At 54.5% G+C, this 24,545-nt stretch overlaps 1 protein-coding gene across 3 annotated transcripts in view; it reads right to left on the bottom strand.

Annotated features, from left to right (window-relative positions):
• TMEM185A (transmembrane protein 185A) overlaps positions 1-6,859 on the bottom strand; it is a gene marked incomplete at both ends in the record, with an annotated part of 33,419 nt that extends 26,560 nt beyond the window's left edge. For 2 of the 3 annotated variants that reach the window (XM_079728323.1, XM_079728324.1), the window contains one exon: positions 6,786-6,859. In XM_079728323.1, coding sequence (XP_079584449.1) covers positions 6,786-6,823 — 38 coding nt within the window. The remainder of the gene's footprint in view (positions 1-6,785) is intronic. The other variant, XM_079728325.1, reaches the window with a different exon arrangement.
• Between the last annotated feature and the right edge of the window lie 17,686 nt (positions 6,860-24,545).

Below are 24,545 nucleotides of genomic sequence, written 5' to 3'. Positions count from 1 at the left end.
AAATAAACCATGATAACTGTAGGAAAAAAAAGACTGATAAAAAGTTCCAAATATTAAAAAAAAAATTTAACTAAAAATAAAAATAAAAAAGCCTAAACTACTATGAGTTACTTTTCAAGAAACATTCAGACCAGAGTCCAAGTATAAAAACAGACTGCTCAATTCTCCACAAATCAGCAAATGGAGGTTCCAATGGACATTCTGGCATCAAACCACTACTTCCTTAATTTCACTTTTCCAATTACACCTTAAAAGTGAATTTACCCCACTTTCATCTGAGTCTGTAATGCCAGTACGAGATTAGTAAGTAGTGTCACGTGGGTCAAACTACAAAGCTAGTATCCTCTCTTAAATGTACACAGAGCTTTCTGCTTGAGGCTCAAATTCCCTCTCTCCACCTTGGGGGGAAGGGAAAAAGGATTTAGGGAGGGAGGGAATATACCTAGTAAAGAGATGACACTGTGCGTATAAACGTTCTATTATCTTGTTTTCTTCAAGTCAAAAGAATGCAGCTGGACTCTTTTTAGACCCATCAGTTTTCTCCAGTGAAAGCCACTGGCTTTAACTGGAGCAGGCACACATGCACACACACATGCTCTGGGTGATACATCCCTGTGAGTGCCTCTCTGTCTACAACTTTAGAGAATAGCTCCAACTGACAAACTGCTAATTGACACTCTCCCAACGTTTTAAAGGAACTGCACCTCTTACACTGAGCAGAACCTTACGAACAAAATTTAAAGTCATTTACTGACAAGAAAGTACAAAAGCCAAATAAAAACAAATCACTCTTGAGGAGGACTAGACAGAGCCCAGGCCTGTGGGAACTGTTTCCCAGCTGTGTGGTTGTGCGTGGGTCACTCTCTCCTCATTGGGTTGCTCCTATATCCACTCATGAAGATAAGGGGATATGAGAGCCCTGTGTAAATGATGGATTTTACCCATTTTAGCTGCTACTAGTATTACAAAAGAGAAAAGTTATAACAATCTCATTTAGCCATCATTTTTCTCACTATTAGGTCATAGGTGACAAACTACGAATCGTCAGTTAGAAAGAGCCTGTCTCCAGAGTTGAAGGCTTTCATCTTAAATTCTAGTCTCCTTGTACAGGCATGGCCTATGATCAGGCAAGGCAATTAGAAACCCCAAGCTCGGGGGCTTCCCTGGTGGTGCAGTGGTTGAGAATCTGCCTGCTAATGCAGGGGACACAGGTTCGAGCCCTGGTGTGGGAGGATCCCACATGCCACGGAGCAACTAGGCCCATGTGCCACAATGACTGAGCCTGCGCGTCTGGAGCCTGTGCTCCACAACAAGAGAGACCGCCATAGTGAGAGGCCCGCGCACCGTGATGAAGAGTGGCCCCGCTTGCCACAACTAGAGAAAACCCTCGCACAGAAACGAAGACCCAACACAGCTAAAATAAAATGAATAAATAATTTTTTTAAAGAAAGAAAAAGAAACCCCAAGCTCAATACTGGGAAGCTTCACTCCCAAAGACCCAGGAAACTACCTAAAATGCCTCCAATCCACTGTCTCTCCCCTACAACAGAGTTCCCCAATGGCTCACGTCTATCTGTACTCAACATCCACTCACTCAGCACATTTATCGAACACCTCACCATCCTGGCCTTCAAAGAACTCACAGCCAAGAAAAATATGTGTGTAATTAGCAAGTAATGGGAATGCTATTTTTGAAACCAGATTTTCTGCATTCAAATGAGATGTGTCTCCTTTAAACAGTCCCCCTGGGAGGCAATGCACTAATTCCACTTCCTTGCTCAAACCATCTTTGGAGCTTTCCTCCTGGAATCGCCTCGAGAGCCTGCAGTCCGTTCTTTTGAATACCCCCAGTGGTGCCAAATCTTCACTGAGAGTGGATTTTTGGAAATGGCCAAAATCAGTGAGAGCCAACTTTAGTGGATAGGATGTGTGATCAAACTAGGCAGCACTATTTTGGTTAAAAAATGATATATGATTATAAAGCAATGAGATGGATTTTCTTACAGGATTTGCTTCCAAGGAAATTTAAAATGAGTAACAAGGGGTATGAGCAATGGAATAGGTATATATTTACCTTTTCCCTAAGTAACTTCTCTGAAAGATAATACTCATGTAGATGCATAAGCTCGAATATAAGGTTTGCTTTGCTTAATCGCAACTCATAAATAGAAGGCTCCTTAGTATATCGGACCTCCTGTGCCATGGCTGGGGTGGGCGGATGTCACTAAATCAGAAGGGGGGTATGCATACTGGAAAGAGCACAGGTTTCAGAAGGAAACCAACTTGTTCGACTCCTGACTTGGCCCCTCACCTCCTGTGTGACTTCAGGGAAGTCACAAGCTAAGACTCTGCAAAACAAGGCTGATATCGAACTCAGAGGGCTGTTGTAAAGGTTCAAGATAATGGGTGCAGAGACTGATACTGTGCCTGGCACATGGTAGGTGTCCCAGAAGTCATAGCTATTATTAATAACCTCAGTATAATCAACAAGCTTTTCTTACTATAGGTAGTTTGAGATGACAGAATGACAGATAAACAGACATTTGGGTGGTGAAGAGTTCATTAACAGAACCAACATACACCCACTATTGATGGATCTGGAGCCTGCTTTAAAAAAAAAACAGTAATGTGTCAAAAACATTTACAGTAACTGTTAACACGACGTGTAGTATTTTTAAGTCACATGACAAGCGTTGCCCGCAACACCCCTACCACACTGACCTTTCAGCACTGTCTTAACACACCAGGCCCTCCCATGACCCCGCACCTCTGCATACTTTGTCCCTTCTAAGATGCCTTTCCTGCCCTCTTGTCTGACAAAAGCCTATAACTATATCCTTCAGAATCGAGCTGTGGAACCATCCCTGTCCACACTAGACAGAATTAGTGGCTCTGCCCCTTGTGTTCCCACAGCATTTGGTTCTTTGGTTCTTGTGTCTGGAACGCCTTGTCCCGTGTTGAATTTTAATCTGTTTCCATTTCTGCTTCTTCTGCCGGGCTCGAGCGGGGAAGGACCACGTCCCATTCACTCTTGTACTTTGGGCGCCCGGCACATCCTTGGCACACAGTAGGAACCAGGGAGATGTGTGATGAAGTAATGCTTTACATATACTTTACAAATGCCTCTTAAAGGTCAGGTAGCTGCCTGTTGTTAATTACCCGCAATCACATTCATTTTTCCAGACTTCGAATAAGAGACAAGATCACTCACACAGACTCCAGAATGGCTTTAGATGTTGTAGCATATGGAAGCTTCGAAATGCTACTGACCTCAGGACTTCATCCCCACACGACGGAATGCTCAGAGCAGCGTTCCTCAGCCTTTGTCCCAGTCCAGGACACCTGCGGGATGCACCACACTCCATCTGGAGCTCACTGCGGCTGACTCAGAAGTTCTAGCACAGTTCTCACAGCCTTCGAGCACTGCCTGGCTACCAGGGCTGAAGGGCCTTCTCTGAGCCAGCAACTGCACAAGGCAGCAGAAAATCCCAAGGCTCCATGGTGGGGACAGGGTGCCAGCTTAATGCCACCTACTCCCAGATCTCTACCTCCCAGGAACACCTCACGATCCAAGTTTGTCAATTCCATATACTTCTAAGAGTTTGTCTATTCAATAAATAGGGCTCCCTAGCTGTTAGGAAGCCTTGGGCATTCAGGGAAGGACTTGGTGGGTCTGGGGTGTCTGTTTCAGCAAGCCTTAACCTATGTAACTAAAAAGAAGCTCATGATCAACCAGTTCTGAGCCAGATGGAAATAGGCAGAGGGTCAGCTGGCAGTCCTGTGCATCTGAGTGTTGACAGTTGTGAATCATTCTCTGTCAGTGTAGTTTTCCAGAGCCTTGGCAATACAGTAGCGGATTCAGACTCCCAAGATCAAAAGGTTGGAAAGGAGATCTGGAGCCATGGCCCACGCCTTGGGGCCCACCAAACCATGACAGTGACTATTCCTGTGACATACACAATCCACAACGTCAAGGCAGCCATGGTCTGCTTAGTGTCATGGTGTTCCCAGCTCTCCAATGGAATGGCTGCATTCTGAAGGAGAGAAGAAGGTGAGAGGAAAGAGAACCAGGCCGCAGACCATGACTCTGGAGAGTGAGTCGTTCGTTCATTCATTCATTCATCCATCCATCCCACAAATACTTTTTGAGCCAGGTACTATTCCAGGTATGCAGGCTACCATAACACGCAGAGTCAGGGCCCTGCCCCCATGGAGCTTAGAGTTTCATAGGGGAGACAGGCATTAGTCAAACCAGCACATAGACAAATACAAGGGTACGGATGAGTGTATGATGGAGGAACACAGCGCACTACACAGACTGTACAAACAGGGCTCAGTGTGCTGGGCGGGGAAGTCAGAAAAGCTGCCCTCAGCAAGCAACAAGTGAGCTGAGATCTCAAGGAAAAACAGAAGCTAACAAGGTAAGGAAGAGAGAAGGAGAGAGAGGGAAACTCTCCCAGCAAAGAGAACAGTATGTGCTAAGGTGCTGGGCTAGGAGGGAGGTGTTGAACTGGCTCTGAATTCCAGGAGGGGAGCGAGGCAGCAGCACCAAGGTTTGAGGCCCTGGCACAAGGTTTCCTCCTGTCTACAGCCCTCGGTTTGCTCTTCGAGCTGTCTGGAAGGTCCTCCTCAGCATGGAACAAGACAAAAAACTAAAGAACAATGTCAAAAACGAGGTGTGCCCACAAGACATGACACACCACCAGCTGAGAACTGGCACCTGCCAACATTAGCTGGCCACCGTCTCAGAAGTCCCCACTGTGAGGAAACACGGCTCTCTCCCAGCGACTCAGCATGGCATCAGGAAAATGAAAACGAGAATGGCATCCTATAAAATACCTTCGAACTTTTCAGGGAGATGTGCATCTCAATCCCAATGGAATTAAAGGGTTGATAAGTACTTTGATGTTGACTATAAACCTGTTTGGATACCTGGTATTTAACTGTCATTTTCCTGTGCCAATTTCCGGGGGCGGGGCGGTGGGGGGTGGGGGCAGAAAGAAGCTACTACAGGAAAAAATGGTTAAGGATGTTATCTGGGCAGCACTATTTTGTTTCAGCAAGTGTTAGCCAGTTCCATCACTCCAGGCAGCTCTTTGTGGCTTAGGAATGATCTGTCACCTTGCAAAGTTGTCCTGGAACTTTCTATTTGTAAAGCGCTTTGCAATCAAGCATTAATTTGGCCTCTCTATCCTGCTGAGAGATTATACTCATTCTGCCTATAAAACAGACAGATAAGTGAGTGGCCCAAGGACACAAAACAGTTCAGCTTTTACTTATCTTTCTTATCACCATCGCCAAACAATGTAGATACACAAGGCCTATCCAACACCAGCACCAGCCGTGCTACCCTGGAGACCAATCCTAACACCTAGGAGCAGCAGAGGAAGGCACTGCAGTCAGTTCTCAGTTACCTGCTGTCAACAAGCTTCTCTATGCAGAGCGCCTTCAAGGCCAACAGTGATAATGACTGCACGGTGATGGGGACACTGGCACTCCAGAGTAAACAGAACATGAACTCGGTAGCACTCAAAGAGGAATAAGAGCACCCAGTAAGTCACAATGGCTCGTACCTTAAAATGTCAGTGTCCCTAAGGAGGCTGCACTCCCAACACACACACACACACACACACACACACACACACAGGCATCCTCTCTCTCTCCCAAGACACCCCCCACAAGCAGCCTGGAAGGTGGTCTCCACTGGGCTCCCACAGCACAACACTGCACTGTGCTGTCAATTGTCTATTGGCCTGCCCTTCTCCACCCTCACGCTGGGCCCTCTCAGCAGCTGAAGCAGACGGCATGGGACCTGGCATAGGAAAGGTTTATTGAGTGCATGCCTTCCACCACCAAATAAGGGAGCTAGGCACTCCCTTCACAGAGCAGTGGACTTCGGAGATCAGCTAGGCCAACTCCTTATTTTTCAGATGAGCAGAGGATCCCCCAGTTACATACGGCCTGCTCTCCAATCCAGGTCTTTAGGTTCAGTTTAGTTCCACAAACATTTGATAAGTGCCTACTATGTGTCAGACACAGTGGGAGCTGCGGGGAATAGAGATTTGAGCAGGAGACGGTCTCTGCTTTAGGGAGTTCACAGCCTGGGGAGGTAAGAGAGTTACAGAACACTTGAGCAAGTCCAAGGACAGACGCTCAATTCCTTAAACAGTGTTCCTTCCCTCCAGTCCACTGGCTAGGCCCCATCTGGGAAATAGGACAGCAATATCTGCTTCCTGCAAATAAACTTATAGTCAAGACTGATTAGAAAACGTGTACAGAAAATTGTCAGGTTTACCCCCAAAAAGCGTTATGTAAGGCCCTGACACGGACTCCAAGGATTCAACAGTGTTTCAGACATCAGTTCCACAAAGAAGCAAACAAGCGAGGGATGGGCATACGTCCAAGGCAAACCTCAAGGGCTGGGAGGAACTGGAGGAAAAAGCTGGGGTGGGGGGTAGGGGTGACGGGTCAAGTGAACCGGCCCTGGCGCGGGGAACGCATGGCAGGCAGCGGGTGCCAGAAGACGGAGCGGAGAGAGGGAAGTTGGGACAGCGACGAGGGAGGGAGGGCAAGCGGAGAGGCGCGGGGTTCCCGCAGGGCGGGGACCGCGGCCCGGAGGTTCTAGATGGGACGGCGGGCCGGGGGCTGAAGGCAGCGGGCGCGGGAGGAGGCAGCGGGCCGGCGCCGAGGCCGATCGGTTTTCCAGGGAGGCTCGGGCAGGCCCCGCCGCCCGCCACAGCATCACGGACGCCGTGCCTCCCCGAGCCGTGCGGGCGGCGCCTCACCTCGGGTTGAAGTCCTGGAAGAGGCCCCTCAGGTTCATGGCGGAGAACTTCACCGCGCCGTCCTCCTCCTCCTCCTCCCCCCGCCCCCCGCGCCGCGCAGCCTGCGCGTTACAGCGGGTTCATGGTGCCAGCGCGAGCCGCGTCCCAGTCGTCGTTGTCGTCGCCGCCGCCGCCCTGAGAAACCTGAGCCGCACCTCCCACCCCTCCTTCCGGGCTTCCGTAGGCCGCCGCGCATGCGCCCCGAGCCCCGCCCGACGGGCCCGAGCAGTGCCGCGAGCAGCGCGCGATGTAGCTTTCCCGGCTCACAGTGCGCGGAGGCTCTGGCCCTCGTCTCCGCGCCCGGCGGAGGAGGTGGCGGGGACGACAGAGGCTGGAGGGACTGGGAACCCGGGGGAGGGCGCGGAGAGCCGAGCGGGATCGCTGACTCGGCGCAGGCCTGCGGGGAGCGAGCGCGCCGCCGGCGAGTCCCGCGGGGAGGTCTTCGCGGACACCTATCACCTTGGCCTGCGCTGCCTTCTGGAGGTTTCCTCCAGCGAGAACTGAGCCTTGGGGGTAGTGGCCCCGGGTGACACGTTGCATTTTGGCCATCTCCTCCCAGGCCTTCACCTGTCAAATCTGTCAGTGACTGCGTCTCAACTTCCCTCCCAAGGCCCAGGCCAGCGCGTGGAGATATGCTGGCAGTCCCAAGCTCAGGCTGCCCTGCACCAGGCATCTGCCCTCCCTACCGCCTTCCCCTCCTCGGTTGCCTCTCTCCGTTGGCAGCGGACCTGTTCACTGGGTTGGCGGGGGTGAAGGTTGGGGTGCGCAAACTGGAAATGTGGAAGTCATCCTCGCTTTGCTAACCTAGTTCAGAGACTCCTTGCCTCCTGCCCAGACTCTCTGGTCACCTCCCACCCGGCCCAGCTCTTTCTCCACTCTAAGCCGTGCTATTTATAACTGCCAGGTTCATTTTCTGTGGGCAAGTCAACATCTTTGAGCCTCATTTCTTCTCCTCTGCAAAATGGAGATGATAAAATCTACTTTCTCAACTTGTTGGGAAGATTCAATGAGCTAGCGTGCATAACACACTGCCTGGTGCACGCTAGGTGCTCAGAGAACGCTGTTGCTATCTGGTGCTTCTTCAGGGGCCTACCTCCTCAAGGATTCTGTTTACTTTTGGAATTAGAGAGCAGGACAAGCTCACGGCAGGTGGCCTGGTCTACCTTCTTCACTTCGGCTGATTTAAGAGTTTTCCATGAGCACAGCAATACCTTAGACATTAGTCTGTATCATTATGGATAATAGCTGCACTTTGTAACAATAGCAGAATTTCACAAACGGCAATTTTATAGGACTTAGCCCTGGGGGCAGCTTGAGAAGATCACAATTATGGTAGTCATACTTTGCCATGATGGTATCACCTTTCTTCTGTGAACTTGCAAACATTTCACAAGTAGTAATTAGGTTTCCCAAACCCACTGGGGAGTGGGTATTATTATATGAGCTGTTTCTAAGGATGAGTAACCTGAATCAAGTTTGTTAGCTGCTGAAGCACCAGAACCCTGTCCCAGAGTTTTGGTCTAGCTCCCCTGCCCATCCTCCAAGTGGAGTCTGGTATGTACCCCTGAGGAGGTTCCCAATGAACATACAAATACAGAAGAGAAAGCTGAGGCACAGAGAAGCTTGTATAATGTGCCCTGAGCTGCCCAGCTACTAAGGATGTAGGACTTGGGGTCCTGCCGAACCTGCAGCCCATACTCTGCAAAAAAGAGGTACTTGCCAGTGACCAGATTGGCCAGCACCACCTTGATTACTGGTGGCCTCACCCCAAATAGGCATTAAGAGTGAGATTGTTTGTCAGTTCAGACACTTGAATAACAGGCACTGTTGCCCTTTCAAGAGCTTCACAGACAGAGACCAGGCGGGCTGCTCAGGGTCCAGAGCCTCAAGGGCAGGCATTACTTTGGTGAGGTCCCAGGGGGTCCCAGAGCTGACCCACTGCTCTGCAAGCCCACAGTACCCCTCAGCCCGCGATGACCAGGCCACCTGTCAATGTATCGTTTTGCTCTGACAAGCCAAATTGCCAAGGGAGCATAGAGGCCTGTGCACGAGGACATATGGGAAGAATTGGACTACCCAAGGCTTCCCATCCTCAACCTTCGAGAAGTGGATGAACCTAGACTGCCTCAACTTTACTGGCGGCCCAGCCATGTCCTCTCCTGGTGCTCCCATGGAAATAAGAATCAGAACATCCAGGTGTCCCTCTTGTCCTCTCTCCAACAAGTACAAAAGACCCCGCTGCCCATCTGCTGCCCACCTCAGACCCTTGCTCAATGTACCACCCTGGGCAGTGGCCCAAAGCTTCCCTGGCCTGTGTGGACAGACCCATGAGGGACCTGAACATTGAGGAAAAACCCTGAGCCATGCACAGGATGACAACATCATCATCTCTAGCTAACCTGGACTGGCCACCAAATTTCAGGGCCACCTTACTTAGAGGTTCCCAACAATCTTCATACAAAGGCATGAAATGGCTCTGGATTGAAAAGGCACGAGCCCCAGATAAACCAGAAAGCAGTTGGTGGCTTGTCCAATTCAACATTCATATTGACTCCAATGTGATGGGGTGGAGGGCGGGCTTCTGAAGAGCAGGGCCCTGAAAGGAGAGAATTCTGGTGCCTTCAGACAGTCTGGTCATGGAGGAACTGGGTCAAGGAAGGAAGTGGCTGGAGCCCAGGTCTCCGCACTGCCAGGGCTCTGCCCCTGGGCCACTGCAGCAGCAGAGTGGAGGGGGCATGGAATTAGAGGACTTAGACCAGCTTTACCGCCGCTCCACTGGAGGGAGGGACAGCTGGGAGCCAATCCCTGGCCATGCCGGGGGACCTACCCCAGGGTTCCTGAGGGACCAGCTTGACAGCTTCTTCAGCCGGGAGCCTGTGGCTACAGGCTGACCCTCTCTGGACCTGAAATTCTCCACTCTGAGCTCCTGAAAGGCAATACCCTTAATGCCACCAATGAGAAAATCCCTGGAGTCCCTGGAGTTCCCAAGACTCCACTTACAAGGTGACTCCCCCCAGCGCTTCCTTAGAGGGCCCTTGTTTCTGGCTACTTTAGCTTCACTTGCTAAGTGGTCCTGAAAGCTCCCTGGCAGGTGGTTGGAGCCTGGCAGGGGGTGTGGCAGAACACAGGGGCTGTGTCTGGGCGCTCAAGGAGCTGGGGGAGGGGCTGGGGTGCAGTAGAAGGGCCTGAGGCAGTAGGATCTTTGGTTCTGCCTGGATTGCAGCTGCCCCCGTCTTCCTCCAGAGCCCAGAAGGGGCCACCCCTCACCGGGGAGGCTTCCCTTGGGACTTTCAAACTGCAGCTGCTGAGACAAGAGGGAGTCAGGGGCGTCTCAAGGCCCCACTGGCCATCTTGTCACTTGGACCTGGGAGCAGGTGGATGAGCACCTCTCCTGGAGCAAGCTTCCCAGGAGGAAGGGAACACGGGCCATTTCCTGTTGGAAGGCCGATGGGTAGGAGGTGTCTGGGAGTCTAGAGCCACCAGGATGTCCCTGTGCTTCCACTCTGGACCTCTCTTGCCGCCAGGGGCTCCAGGAAGGCTTCCCAGGTGGAGAGGGAGGCTCTGGGCCTCTGTGAAGTGACATCTCAATGAGGCAGCTCCATACATTGCTCAGAGAGCTAGATTGCTTTGTCACAGTCTCCGGTCTACACTGGGATCCTTCCACCTCCTAAAATGTTTGCTCCAGCCCCATGGACTGCACCCCATCCTGCCCTGGCCTCCCTGCAGTCAGCAGGAGTGGGGCTTTCCCAGGCCTCTGTGTCCTGCGGGCTCGGCTCAGGAGGCCCTTGGGCTTCCTGCTACCGCCTGCACCCCTGCAGCGTGGTATGCCATAGGTGCTCAACAAGTGCCCAGGAAATGAATTCTGGAGCCCGACACACCCAAGAGCCCCGCTACCAAGCAGTTGCCCCTCCTCCCAAGCCTCACTCTGTGTCCACCACCTCTGCCGGAATCATGATCTCTGCTTCCTAAGATTCCAGGAGCTGCAGGCAAGATCTGTGGGCAGCCGCACCACATTCTCATGGACACGCTGAGGCTTCTTGAACAAGTTATACTATGTTTGCACAGATGTGAGATAGATCATACATTTCATAACATATTTTAAACAGAAAAAGAAAATATCTGTCAAGCAATGTACAAGTAGATAATAAGACATACACAGATTCTGGAATATTAAAATGTGGGGGAAGGTAGATCTTGGATACACAGTAATAATAGCCCCTTGGCATTGAGCACCTACATTGAGTCAGGCACTTCATATGCAGGTGACACCTTGTGTCATACTTGTTAGGGGTTAAATTATGCCCTCCAAAACATATGCTGAAACCCTCATCCCCAGTACCTGCGAGGGGAACTTATTGGGAAATAGGGCCTTTGCAGATGTAGTCGAGTTAAGATGAGGTCATTACAACAATCCCACTGCTGGGCATATACCCTGAGAAAACCATAATTCAGAAAGAGACATGTACCACAATGTTCTTTGCAGCTCTATTTACAATAGCCAGGACATGGAAGCAACCTAAGTGTCCATCAACAGATGAATGGATAAAGAAGATGTGGCATATATATACAATGGAATATTACTCAGCCATAAAACAAAACAAAATTGAGTTATTTGTACTGGGGTGGATGGACCTAGAGTCTGTCATACAGAGTGAACTAAGTCAGAAAGAGAAAAACAAATACTGTATGCTAACACATATATATGGAATAAAAAAAATGGTTCTGAAGAACCTAGGGGGCAGGACAGGAATAAAGATGCAGATGTAGAGAATGGACTTGAGGACACAGGGAGAAGGAAGGGTAAGCTGGGACGAAGTGAGAGAGTAGCAGTGACCTATATACACTACAAATGTAAAATAGATAGCTAGTGGGAAGCAGCTGTATAGCACAGGGAGATCAGCTCGGTGCTTTGTGACCACCTAGAGGGGTGGCTCGGGAGGGTGGGAGGGAGAAGCAAGAGGGAGGGGATATGGGGATATATGTATACATATAGCTGATTCACTTTGTCATCCAGCAGAAACTAACACACCACTGTAAAGCAATTATACTCCAATAATGATGTTAAAAACAAAACAAAACAAAAAAATGAGGTCATTAGACTGGGCCTAATCCCATATGGCCGGTATCCTTAAAAGAAGAGGGCAAATTGGCCGTAGGCATGACCAGAGGGGAGACAGCCATGTGAAAATGAAGGCAGAGACTGGAGTAATCCAGCCATAAACCAGGGAACACTTGGGGACATCACAAGATGGAAGAAAGAAGAAAAACCCTCCTCCAGAGCCATCAGAGGAAGCATGGCCCTGCCAGCACCGTGATGTTTTTCACTTGAGCCTTCAGAAAAGGGAGAGAAGTCGAAACCCCACTGGCAACTTCAATTTGTGGTACCTTGTTGGGCGGCTCCAGGAACTGAACACAATCTCATATCAAGGCTCAGAAGTTGAACTGTTACACTCTCCATTCTACAGATGAGGACACTGAGAGCCTGACACCGGACCCTGCCCACGGGGACTCTCCTAAACCCTGTCAAGACCCCATCTCCCCTGAAATGAAGAGGAGACCCTGCAGGAGAGGTGAGATCTAGCACAGAGGGCATGAGGATGGAGAAGGTTTCCATCTGGACGTGGGGGTCCGAGGCAAGGCCCTCTGAAGGCGGCTCTTATGCTCAGGCTTGGGCCCTGCTCTCTCCTTCCACTGCCCACTCTGCTTCCTTCTCTCCCAGCGGCGTGGTGGCCCCACGTTCTCCTGCAGGCTCACTTCCCCGGGCACACTGGCTGTCAGGCAGGCGGCAAGCCTGCATTCAAAGCATGGGGGCGGCCGGGCTGGAGGACTCTCAGCATCCCCACGGGGCCTGAGTGTCTGTGCCCTTCAGGGCCCTGTGGATGCACCTCCTTCTGGATGCTTGAGCACACGTGGCTTTGCACCCTGCTGCTGTCTTGTGAATGTCCCTTGGCTTCACACCCTGCATCCCGCCACCATTCCAGCCCTATCCCTGTGCCCAGCCCCATCCCTGTGCCCAGCCCCAGCTCAGGGACCAAGGACAGGCACAGGCCTGGGACCCCATACTTGCTCACGAAGGCCCCTAAAGCAGCAGCTGGCAATATTTGCCACAGAGGAGGGTAGGCGAGAGCCAGGCAGGAGGTCAGCCCTTTGCCAAGGAGGCTGGAGCTCAGAGCAGACTTTAGCTGGGGCTGGAGAGTGGGGGCTTCTCGGGAAACAGGGCCACAGCTGAGGCAACTCACACCAGCCCCCCAGGGGGCAGGGTCAGGGCACGTAGAGAACGTCAGAGCTTCCCGCTGATGGGCAGCAGCTCCTGTGTGCCCTGCCCCGCCCTGGTCAGGACAGGCTGGGTGCCGGGGTGGTGTGTGCTCGTCCAGAGTCTACTGGGGAGGGTGCTGTTGCCCCCCTGAAAAGTGCCTCCCTGAATGTCCCTGGGGTGCTCTTGGCGTGTCCCGGACGCTGCTGTGCTGCCTGCCACGGCCGTCCCTGGGCTAGCACTGTCCCCCATCAGTCAGTTCACTGCATGAACGGGCACTAGGAATCCCTGCTTTCCCCCGGGGGTGCCCCATGGGGCTCTGGTCCTGGAGCACCCATTGTCCCAAGAGCACCGATTTCCTGCTGGGGTCCAGGGCTGCAGCTCAGCGGCAGAGGCATCTGCTCCCACCTGCCTCCCCCGGCCAGCCCAGGGCAGGCCAGATGGGATCCGGTGGGTGCTGTTCCTTCCACCTCTCTGGGGCGGCTGACCCTCCTCACAGCCTGCATCACCGGGACCCCAAAGCCCTCTCCTGCCTGGCTCCTTTCCAAATCCTCATTTGGGTCTGTGGGTGGCTGGGGCCTGGGGGAGCGTCCTGGGGACCACCCCTGCCATCTGCTACAGCCTGTCCCTCTGCTCAAACACCCTGATCGGAGACACCAGAGTCCTAGCCGGCTCTGCGGGTGGCTGACAAGACACCCGTGTGCCTCTCACACTCAGGCTCAAAAACCAGGACCTCACGGTCACATTCAGAAGGCCATCAGTGTACTCAAACATTTGGGCATTACGTAGGGAATGATTTCAAAATAACTCGGAAGCACAGAGATTCGCCCCCACATCCACGCGGCAATTATCATTTACCAAGCACGAGGAGACTCGCCGAGTGGTTACATCACGTCCTGCCAGCTCCACCCAAACCATGATATTGGGGGGAGGGGATGCTTCTCTGGGACTTTCAGATAAACATACATACATGAGGTCATCAGGACCGGGGCCTAAGCGGCTCTTAGTGGGGGGACAGGCAGGGCAAAAGCCAGGCTATGCAGACCGAGGCCAGGTTCCGGAGAGAGTGGGTGCTGTGGGCAGCAGGGTCACCCCTGAGGGGGACTCGGGGCTGCGCCCCACGAGGATGCCCCCGACCCCAACAGGGCCGTTCGGCAGCTGGTGGCTGCCCTCCTGACAGAGACTCAGCACAGCCCCGCGGGGACGGATGGGTGCAGCTCAGGGAACTAAGGGTGAGGGTGGCTTGAGGGAATGCCCTCCGCCAGCTCCCTGTGGGGCAGCCAGTCTCTGGAACACCTCCAACCCTGCCCAGGGCCTTAAAGGCACAGAGTCTGGCATCTCACATCTAAGGGTCAAAAGTGCAGGACTTAAGACCCTGGGGGAGGAAACACAGTGGTCTGTGTCTGTGTTGTCATGGCTTGAGGATTAACCCCCGGCCCCGGTGTGCCTTCGATACAGATGGCCGTGACAAAAATGGTTCTGCTCAGAATTCAGTGGCAAAAGGTCATCACATGACCCCTGCTAAGTGAAGAGGACTGGCAGTGCTGTGTCCCCATTTGTGCGGGGAGGAGAGGAAGACATGATGCGGACGAGCACCTGACGTCTCTCCAATTCCACACTGCCTGGTAGAGGCTCAACAAAAGCAGCACTTACCATTTGTGGTGACAAACTCCCCTTCTTTTCCAGCAGCAGTGTCTGAGCAGGCCACATTGGCCCTGAAATTCTCCACCTTTTGCAAGTGCCCACCTGCTATGTGGCAGGTGCTTCAAATCCAGGATCCCATGTACTGTTCATGTTGCTCTACGGCGCTCAGCATGGAGGGCTGCCTCTTTGGCCCCCGGCACCGTCTGCACCTCCCACTGCAGTGACCCCACAATCCCATTAGGCCCAGAAGTTGCTCCTTCCTTTTGATGCCAGGTCACAGCCCGAACCTGTGGGTCTCTGATGCCGCCACATTCCTGAACCTGCCTGAACCCGGGGACACTGGCGGACATTGCTTCTTAGTGTGGCTAGGACTTATTTCTAGTATTATTCTGATCCCAGACTCTGTCCTTCTCTCCTCTGGAAATCGTTTTCTTTTCATGACATCTCAGAGAATTTGCACCTCCGTAGGAAACGGAATAGAAAACCAGCCAAAATTGCTGCTCTGTGTGTTTTACTCCTGGAGGATATATTATTCAATTTGGATGTGTGTGTGTCTGCCGGCAGGGAGGGAAGGGTGGTGTTTTCCCCAGCTGGGTGCAGCTCATGCAAAGCTCCCAGAATACCAGTCACACAGTGAGTCCTTTCCACTTTGGCAGCCTCTCTTCGTTCAAACCACCTCTTTTCATTCATTTCATCCCACTGAAATCTAGATTTTGCTCACAAGTGGGCAAAGTAAACTCCAGGTGACTAAAATAGTCGTTTCAACATAGTTGGTAATTGGCTCTCCCAGGGCAAGGAGAGGAGGGCCAGCCCAGGGAATACTGAGCAGTACTTCAAAGAGCAAGATCCTCATTTCCCTGGAAATCCTTGCAGATGATGGGTATAAAACACCTACCTCTTCACTGTGGTCCACTGCAATGCGACAAGAGCCAGCACCCCTTCCTTCCTGCCCCAGGACGAGATTTCTCTCGGCTTTATCCGTGATCCAGAAGGACACCTCACAGCAATGTCGCGTTTCAGACTTTCCCCTCAAACCCAAGTCACACCGCCTGCAGGTCTGGCTGCTGCCACCACCCAGCTTCATCACCATCACCTCCCACAGAAGGAAGCCCCACTTCCCAAAGCCCCAAACTGCCCTGGCTCGGGGCACTTACCCTCCAGGGCCCGCTCCTGGAGCCCCACCGCCTCGTCCCGTGTTGACTTGTTCTGTGGGACTTAGGGGACATCTCACCACGTTCCTCATGTGACTGTGGCTCCTAGACCATCACTCTAGGTGCGGCTGTGTGCTGCTTTTCCTAGTGGCCCCACTACTAACACAGGCCCTTCCAGAGAGCAGAGGCTCCGTGGAGGTCGGCGGAATAAACAAGCCAGTGAGCAGGGGGCTTATTTATGCAGATTAATCTTCTCCTACTTTCTTAAAATACCCAGGCAAATCCAACTAAACAGAGATAGTTAGTTTTATTTATAGAATGACAGACAAGATAGGGAACAAGTAAGAATCAGAACTACAATTACTTTTATTTTTCTAATTCTACCCCTATCTATATTACTGCTAACTACTTCCACATTTCCAAAATAGTTCTAATTCCTATTCCCTGTTATCTTGTACACAGTCACAAAATGTACTGGGATATGTCCCAACCTCTCTTACAGAACAGCAAAACTCTTGTTCTCGAACTGGATTAGTACAAACACATATGGGATCAATGTCATACACAAAGTTAGACATTGAAGCTTGTTTAGTCTTCTATTCAAAGAACCAATATTTGACAAATTCCTAAAGAAAACAAAGATGACATTCCATGTCATCAGACACAAAAGGAACCCAAAGATGCTGCACACCGGGTTCCCCCCTCTGGCCCGGGCCCTCACTGCTTAGAAGGCTGACCGCTCCCTCTTCAAACTCAGAGTGAAGGATCAGCCTCCCTTCCTGCCCCACGGGAGAAGCTGCTGGACGTGGGCCTGGAAGGAGCCTGGCTGCTGCTCTGGCTCAGGGTCCCTGTTCCTCATTGCTCACACCCTCTGCAGACAGGGATGGGAAGGACCTGGGATCCCATGCATTGACCCAGAGCAGATGCTCCAGGACCTGACACTTGCTGGCTTCCGCGTGGGCCCGGGGACCCCAGAGGAACTCGTAGCGGGCGGGGTCGCTGTGGGGCACCTGCCGGTATACCACGTAGCCCTCCTGCACCCACACTTTGGTGAGGAGCTCCCTGACCTCACCATGGATATAGTACCGCCTGCCAGCACTCAGATCCTTGTTGGCAAGCACTCCCCAGATAGCCTCCTCAGGGGCGCAGTCACCCTCTAGGAGGATCAGGCCCAGGAGCAGCACCAGGAGGCCGGCCTTGGGCATGCTCGGCCCATTGCTCAGCACTGCATCACAGGTGAGGCCCAGGATGGGGCCCAGGACGTAGGTGTGCTCGCAGAGGTCCACCTCCTTCACATCCACGCCAAACACCAGCTGCATGCACTTGCAAGCTTGGCTGAAGACCACGGGGAAGTGGTCCTGGTAATCTTTGAGGATGCTCAGCATTTCTGCCTTTGTGATTGACTCCTTGGTGTGATACTTGAACAGCAGGAACCCCACCAGTTCATCCACCTTCTGATGTAGTGCATGTTGGAGCACATCTTCCTGGTCATGCCAGGTGCTCGGCCCTTCCTCATCTTGGGGGCTGAGGCCGTCGTCTTCAGACTGGCTCCATGGAGGGGTGGCCATGGCAGTGCGGGAGGGGCTCTGGGGGGGACTGGGTTCTCCAGAATCAGCCACCTCCTCCAAGCTGCCCAGGAACCGGTCAGAGTAAGAAGAGGAGGACGAGGGGGATACAGCCTCCTCCCACTCAGCCCCCAACAGCTGCGCCTCCACCGGGACCTGGGCCAGGAATGGGGCCTGAAGGTCTATCTCACGCTGGCAGAGCTCACACATCCTGACCAGGCACATGATGACTGGGGTCGGGCTGCTGACTAGAGTGTGGGCAGGGGTGACAGGTAGGGACCACGGACCTGGGGGAGAGAGGGCGTGTGAGCGGCCTCGGCGGAGAAAGGCACCCTGGGCAGCTCTGACAAAAGTCACTTACAGGTCTCGTCTTCAGGGGTGCCCTCGGGCCTCACAGGGGCGCTCCTCCTGGGTGGCCTGTCCCCTGACAACCTGAAGTAGGAAGTGAGGGGGCTCCTCAGGGTGCAGTCAGCACAGCCCCAGGTTCTGGGGCTGAACAGGACGGTGGGGTGACTCGGGTGTTGTGGGGTCCCCTCTGTTCTGGGAGGGGGAGCCCCTGGGTACACACTCAGGGCACGCACCTCCCCTTGACTCCTGGCACTGCCTGGGCCTCCTCTGCTCTGTGGCCTGAGGACACGGTCCTCAGACTTGGGCCTTCGCCTCCCAGTTCCTGGTGCCCCTATAAGAGGAATGGAGGGGGCACCTCTTGTGTAGACTGTGGCACAGCCCTGGGCCCCTAGGTGCTGGTAGGAGGGATGGGCCAGACTCTGTGAGATCCCCCCAGTTCTGAGTTCTGGGATGGGTGGTCTCCTCGGGGCTGGCTCGTAGTGCTCACCATTCCCCTTAACGGCCTGGACTCTCCCCTTTGCGGGCCTGAGGGGAAACTCAGAACAAGACCCCGAGTCTGAACAGAAAGCAGTGAGGGGGCCCCACATTTGGCCGCACCTGTCCAGGGCCTCCCGAGGGTCCTAGGATGGGGACATGCTGGGTCCTCACCTCCTCCTCACATCCTGCCTGGCCTCCCAGCACTGACCACAGGGGCAGGTTTCTGTGGAGGCCCCTGTACCAGGGCTGGGGGCCTGCTCAGTCCGCCCTCGGGGTCCTGGGAGTCCACCCTCTGCGGACCTGAAGCCTCACCCCTCACACCAAACACCTGACCTCCCGAGGACCCTGAGCCAGAAGTCAGGAAACATCTCATCTGCTGACCGTGCTCTGGCACCTCCAAGGCCCCCGTGGAAGGGCAAAGGATCCCTCCCTGTGTTGGGGTCTAATGTCCTCAATCCTTGCTTCCTCGCGTGCAGGCTGGACTCTGGGCAGGACCTGGGATTGTCCCGTCTGCCAGTGTGAGTCCCTGCTCCTTCTACCAGGGCGCCAGTCTCTCAGAGACCCGGACGTCAGGACGTCAGGACAGGCCTACTGTGCTCATCCCGCCCCGGGGCTTCCCACGGCCACCTGCCAGGGCGGGGATCTGGTGGGTCCTTTTTGTCCTCTCTCAGGGTCCCCTAAGGGCTCTAACCTTAGTCCACCAGGGACCTGACATTTTACCCTCTGCCCTCATGAGACCCCGCCCCTTATCCCAGGTCCCCAGCTTCTCTGAGGCCCGGATGTCAGGATGTGCTGCTGTGCTCATCCCACCCTATGGCCTCCCAGGGCCAGCTCTGTTCTGGGGTCCAGGCTGCCCTCAGTCCTCCCTCAGGGCCGTCACCTTGACTCCACGTAGGACCTGGGATTCTCTCCTGTGCCCGCCTGAGACCCCGCCCCTTATACCCCCTCCCCAGCCTCTCTGAGACCACGCCCCTTTTAACCCCTCACTAGGGTCTCTGAGACCCGGATGTCAGGAAGTGCTGCACGGGGTCATCCCACCCTATCGCCTCCCCAGGGCCCCCTCTCTTCTGGGGTCCAGGGTCCGCTCATTCCTCCCTCAGGTTCCTCACCTCGACTCCCAGCAGGTCCTGGGATTCTTCCCTCCGCACTCTTTAGGCCCCGCCCCTTACACCAGGTCCCCAGTGTCTCTGAGACCTGGAGGCGGAAGTCAAAACTCCTTGCCAAGTGCTCATTCCGGCCCGGGACTGCTCAGGGCTGATGGCAGGGGCGGGGATCAATGGCGTCCCCTCTGTCCTCCTTCAGAGTCCTCAGCTCGAGCCCTGGCAGGTCCGGGGACACCCCCTGTGTTCACCCGAGGCCGGACCCTCACACCAAGGCTTTCACTGTCCCGAGACCCCCAGGGGGAATCTATGGACAAAACATCAGGCCACCAAGCCCAGGGCTTCTCAGGGCTGAGATGATCCCGCGGGGGTCCCTCAGCGCTCCCTCGGCTCCTCACCTTGACTCTCCGCTGGCGCCCCCTCATGCACAGACATCTGAGTGCCTCTCTCACCTCCCCACACGGGAGAGTCCTCCCACGAGCACCCTCAGCGCCAGGGGCTCTCGGTTCTCGCACCCGAGACGCAGAGCCCACCCCTCGTGCCCCCGCCCACCCGGGAGCCCGAGCCCCCTTCCTGCCACGAGCGTCCTCCCCCCTCCACGCCCCTCCACGCCCCTCCCCGCCCCGGCGGGAGCTCCCCTAACGCCTACCGCACCTGCGCCCGGGAGTCCTCCCCATCGACCCCCGCCTCAGCCAGGAGTACCTCCCCCTTCCTCCCGCCACACGCAGCAGCCGTTAGCCCTCCCCTCCCTTGTAGGCCCCTGGGGCGGGGGCCCGCCCATCCCGACCTCCCCACCCCCGCAGCCAGTCCTCCTTTCCTCTGGCCCCCAAAGCCGGCCCCACCAGTCCAGCAGGAAGCCCTCCGCTCCGGCCCACCCACGCTTAGCCATTAGCCCCACCCTCTGCACCCCGACTCGAAAACGCCCCCCACCAGCCACCCCAGCAGCCAGCGGTCCTCCCCTCGGACCCGAACACAGGGGGACCCTTCCCTCAGCCCCCCTTCAACCCGCTGCCCTCCGCCGCCGCTCCCCCGCTCCCAACCGAGCAGCCCGTAGCCCTCCCCCCACCTCCACTCCTTCCCTGGGCCCCCGGTACCTGCAGAGTCCAGCCCCCGGCAAAGCCCCCGCCTGTCTCCTGACTTGCTCTGACTCCGTGGATGACTCCGGAGTCCCGCTCAGAAGGGGCTGAAGAGCTCGTTTCAGCAGCCGACGGTCCCAGGCACTCCGTGCGAACGCCACGCGGGTTTCCAGGTGCTCCCGGAAGCTCCAGGAAGATTAGGGAGAAAGTTCTAGACGTCTCTTTACAGAGAAAGTGGTTGGATGAGAAGAGCACGTGAGGAGGCGCTTTGCTACGGAAGGAGCAGAAGCGTTGCGCACTGAGGGTCTGAGGTCCCAAGGTTTGGCGCCTCTGGAGGCAAAAGACACGCCCATTGGCCTTGCACCAATAGGAAGGCCTCCCTGCAAGGCTGTGGAGTTGGGGGAGCAAACATGGCGATGCAGAGCCCATTGTGGCAAATACGTCAATTTGTCTTTACAGGTGGTTTTCTGCTGTGATTGATAATGTCATAAACCTATTCTGATTTCTTTTGTTTTTTTTAATTTTTGAATTTTATTTTATGTATTCTTTTATACAGCAGGTTCTTATTAGTTACCCATTTTGTACATATTAGTGTACATTTGTCAATCCCAATCTTCCAATTCATCACACCACCACCCCCGCCCCCACCATTTTCCCACCTTGGTGTCCACATGTCTGTGCTCTACATCTGTGTCTCTGTTTCTGCCCTGCAAACCGGTTCATCTGTACCATTTTTCTAGGTTCCACACATATGCATTAATATACGATATTTGTTTTTCTCTCTCTGACTTCCTTCACTCTGTATGCCAGTCTCTAGATCCATCCACGTCTCTACAAATGACCTAATTTCGTTCCCTTGTACAGGTGAGTAATAAAGCAATAGTAATAAAGCTCTTCTTTATATGGACTGATTTCTTGTCTAGTTGTATCAACTAGCCATCTTCTCACATGGCACAAGAGGATGAGGCAGCTGTCTGGGGTCTCTTTTATAAGGGAGCTAATCTCATTCATGAGGGCTCCCCCCTCATGGGCTAATCACTTCCCAGGGCCCCTCCTCCAAATCCCATCCCTTTGGGGGTTAGAATTTAACAGGTGAATGAGGGGGAGAGGATTACAAATATTCAGTCCATAACACTGTCTGTCCAACTATTTTTGCTCCGATGTTCCCTTTTTCCTGGTGAGATAATCAAGTTTTTCATTTACATTTTCACTTCTCTACTGCCTTTTCAGGCAATTATCAGTTTTCGCTAAAACTGTACAATTGATCTATGAAATGGAAGAAAAACCCTCACCGTGTCTGGGTCTGCAAAGTGCCTACCCTACCCTCTCACTGGAGAGGTGTCCCATGGGTGCTGAGCAGGAAAACTACTCTGGACCCCCGCCCTACCCCCCGCCCCACAGCCCTTTCCCTCCATTGCCCACAGCAGAGGCCACACTCAGCTGAAACTTTCAGGGAAATTTATTAAGAGGAACATTGACTGAAACCATTGAACAGAGGGCATGATAACACAGAGAGGAACTTCTAACGGCCACCAGAGCCCACGGGTCCCGACCGCCCCACCCCAGGGTCCCCAGCAAGGTGCCTCCGCTACACCCCACCTGGCGGCCCTCCATCCCCCCACAGTCTCCCTTCCTCAGGGCCCTGCGGGTGGCCTCTCGCCAGGAAGATGGGCTGCGGCAATGTCCGCACCCCCAGGGCCGCCGCTCACCCTCTGGCCCACATGCCCAGGGCCTGGCCCTGCCCTATGGTGGGCACAGGACAGCCCCACCTCAGGGCACACACCACTGAGCTGATGATGGTGTGTCCCGAGGAACAACGGGGTGGCCTTCAGTTGTACTGCTAATTACTTTCACATTTCCAAGTAAATTCCTGTTCCAATGCCATGTTATCTTGTTCAGGATCACAAAATAATACGGGAATCTTACAATTTGTTTTAAACAATTGCAAAACTCTTGTCGTTGAACCGAATTAGAGCAAATACATGTGTGATTAATGTCATTCACAAACTTAGATACTGAAGCTCATTAAGCCTTCTTTCAAGTGGAACAATATTTGACAAATTCCTAAAGAAAACAAAGATGACATTCCATGTCATCAGACACAACAGGAACCCAAAGATGCTGCACACCGGGTTCCCCCCTCTGGCCCGGGCCCTCACTGCTTAGAAGGCTGACCGCTCCCTCTTCAAACTCAGAGTGAAGGATCAGCCTCCCTTCCTGCCCCACAGGAGAAGCTGCTGGACCTGGGCCTGGAAGGAGCCTGGCTGCTGCTCTGGCTCAGGGTCCCTGTTCCTCATTGCTCACACCCTCTGCACACAGGGATGGGAAGGACCTGGAATCCCATCCATTGACCCAGAGCAGATGCCCCAGGACTGGACACTTGCTGGTCTCCGCGTGGGCCCGGGGACCCCAGAGGAACTCGTAGCGGGCGGGGTCGCTGTGGGGCACCTGCCGGTACTCCACGTAGCCCTCCTGCACCCACACTTTGGTGAGAGCTCCCTGGGCTCCCCATAGATGCAGTGCTGCTTCCCTGCATACACCCCCATGATGCTCAGCACTTCCCAGACCTTCTCCTCAGGGGCAACAAAGTTGGCCTCCAGGAGGATCAGGCCCAGGAGCAGCACCAGGAGGCCGGTCTTGGGCATGCTCGGCCCGTCACTCAGCATCCCATCGTAGGTGAGGCCCAGGGTGGGGACGAGGACATAGGAGTGATTGCTGGAGTCCACTTCCTTCACGTCGAGGCCAAGGACCAGCTGCATGCACTTCGAGGCTCGCCTGAAGACCACGGAGAAGTGGTCCTGGTAATCTTTGAGGATGCTCAGCATTTCTGTCTTTGTGGTCGACTCCTTGGTGTGATACTTGAACAGCAGGAACCCCACCAGTTCATCCACCTTCTGATGTAGAGCATGTTGGAGCACATCTTCCTGGTCATGCCAGGTGCTCGGCCCTTCCTCATCCTGGGGGCTGAGGCCGTCGTCTTCAGATTGGCTCCATGGAGGGGTGGCCATGGCAGTGGGGGAGGGGCTCTGGGTTCTCGAGCATCAGCCACCGCCTCCAAGGCGTCCAGGAACAGGACAGAGTAAGAAGAGGAGGAGGAGGAGGAGGAGGAGGATGGGGATGCGGCCTCCTCGCCCTCAGCCCCCAACAGCTACGCCTCCACTGGGCCCAGGGCCGGGACTGCGGCCTGAAAGTCTGCCTCCGGCTGGTGGAGCTCACTCATCTCGACCAGGGGCATGATGACTGGGGTCGGGCCGCCGACGGGAGTGTGGGCAGGGGTGACAGGTAGGGACCACGGACCTGGGGGAGAGAGGGCGTGTGAGCGGCCTCGGCGGAGAAAGGCACCCTGGGCAGCTCTGACAAAAGTCACTTACAGGTCTCGTCTTCAGGGGTGCCCTCGGGCCTCACAGGGGCGCTCCTCCTGGGTGGCCTGTCCCCTGACAACCTGAAGTAGGAAGTGAGGGGGCTCCTCAGGGTGCAGTCAGCACAGCCCCAGGTTCTGGGGCTGAACAGGACGGTGGGGTGACTCGGGTGTTGTGGGGTCCCCTCTGTTCTGGGAGGGGGAGCCCCTGGGTACACACTCAGGGCACGCACCTCCCCTTGACTCCTGGCACTGCCTGGGCCTCCTCTGCTCTGTGGCCTGAGGACACGGTCCTCAGACTTGGGCCTTCGCCTCCCGGTTCCTGGTGCCCCTATAAGAGGAATGGAGGGGGCACCTCTTGTGTAGACTGTGGCACAGCCCTGGGCCCCTAGGTGCTGGTAGGAGGGATGGGCCAGACTCTGTGAGATCCCCCCAGTTCTGAGTTCTGGGATGGGTGGTCTCCTCGGGGCTGGCTCGTAGTGCTCACCATTCCCCTTAACGGCCTGGACTCTCCCCTTTGCGGGCCTGAGGGGAAACTCAGAACAAGACCCCGAGTCTGAACAGAAAGCAGTGAGGGGGCCCCACATTTGGCCGCACCTGTCCAGGGCCTCCCGAGGGTCCTAGGATGGGGACATGCTGGGTCCTCACCTCCTCCTCACATCCTGCCTGGCCTCCCAGCACTGACCACAGGGGCAGGTTTCTGTGGAGGCCCCTGTACCAGGGCTGGGGGCCTGCTCAGTCCGCCCTAG

This window comes from Hyperoodon ampullatus, assembly GCF_949752795.1.
Source record: "Hyperoodon ampullatus genome assembly, chromosome: X".
Lineage (NCBI taxonomy): Eukaryota > Metazoa > Chordata > Mammalia > Artiodactyla > Ziphiidae > Hyperoodon > Hyperoodon ampullatus.
Note: the sequence above shows the minus strand (reverse complement) of the source record. Positions and strands in the feature narration are given on the sequence as shown.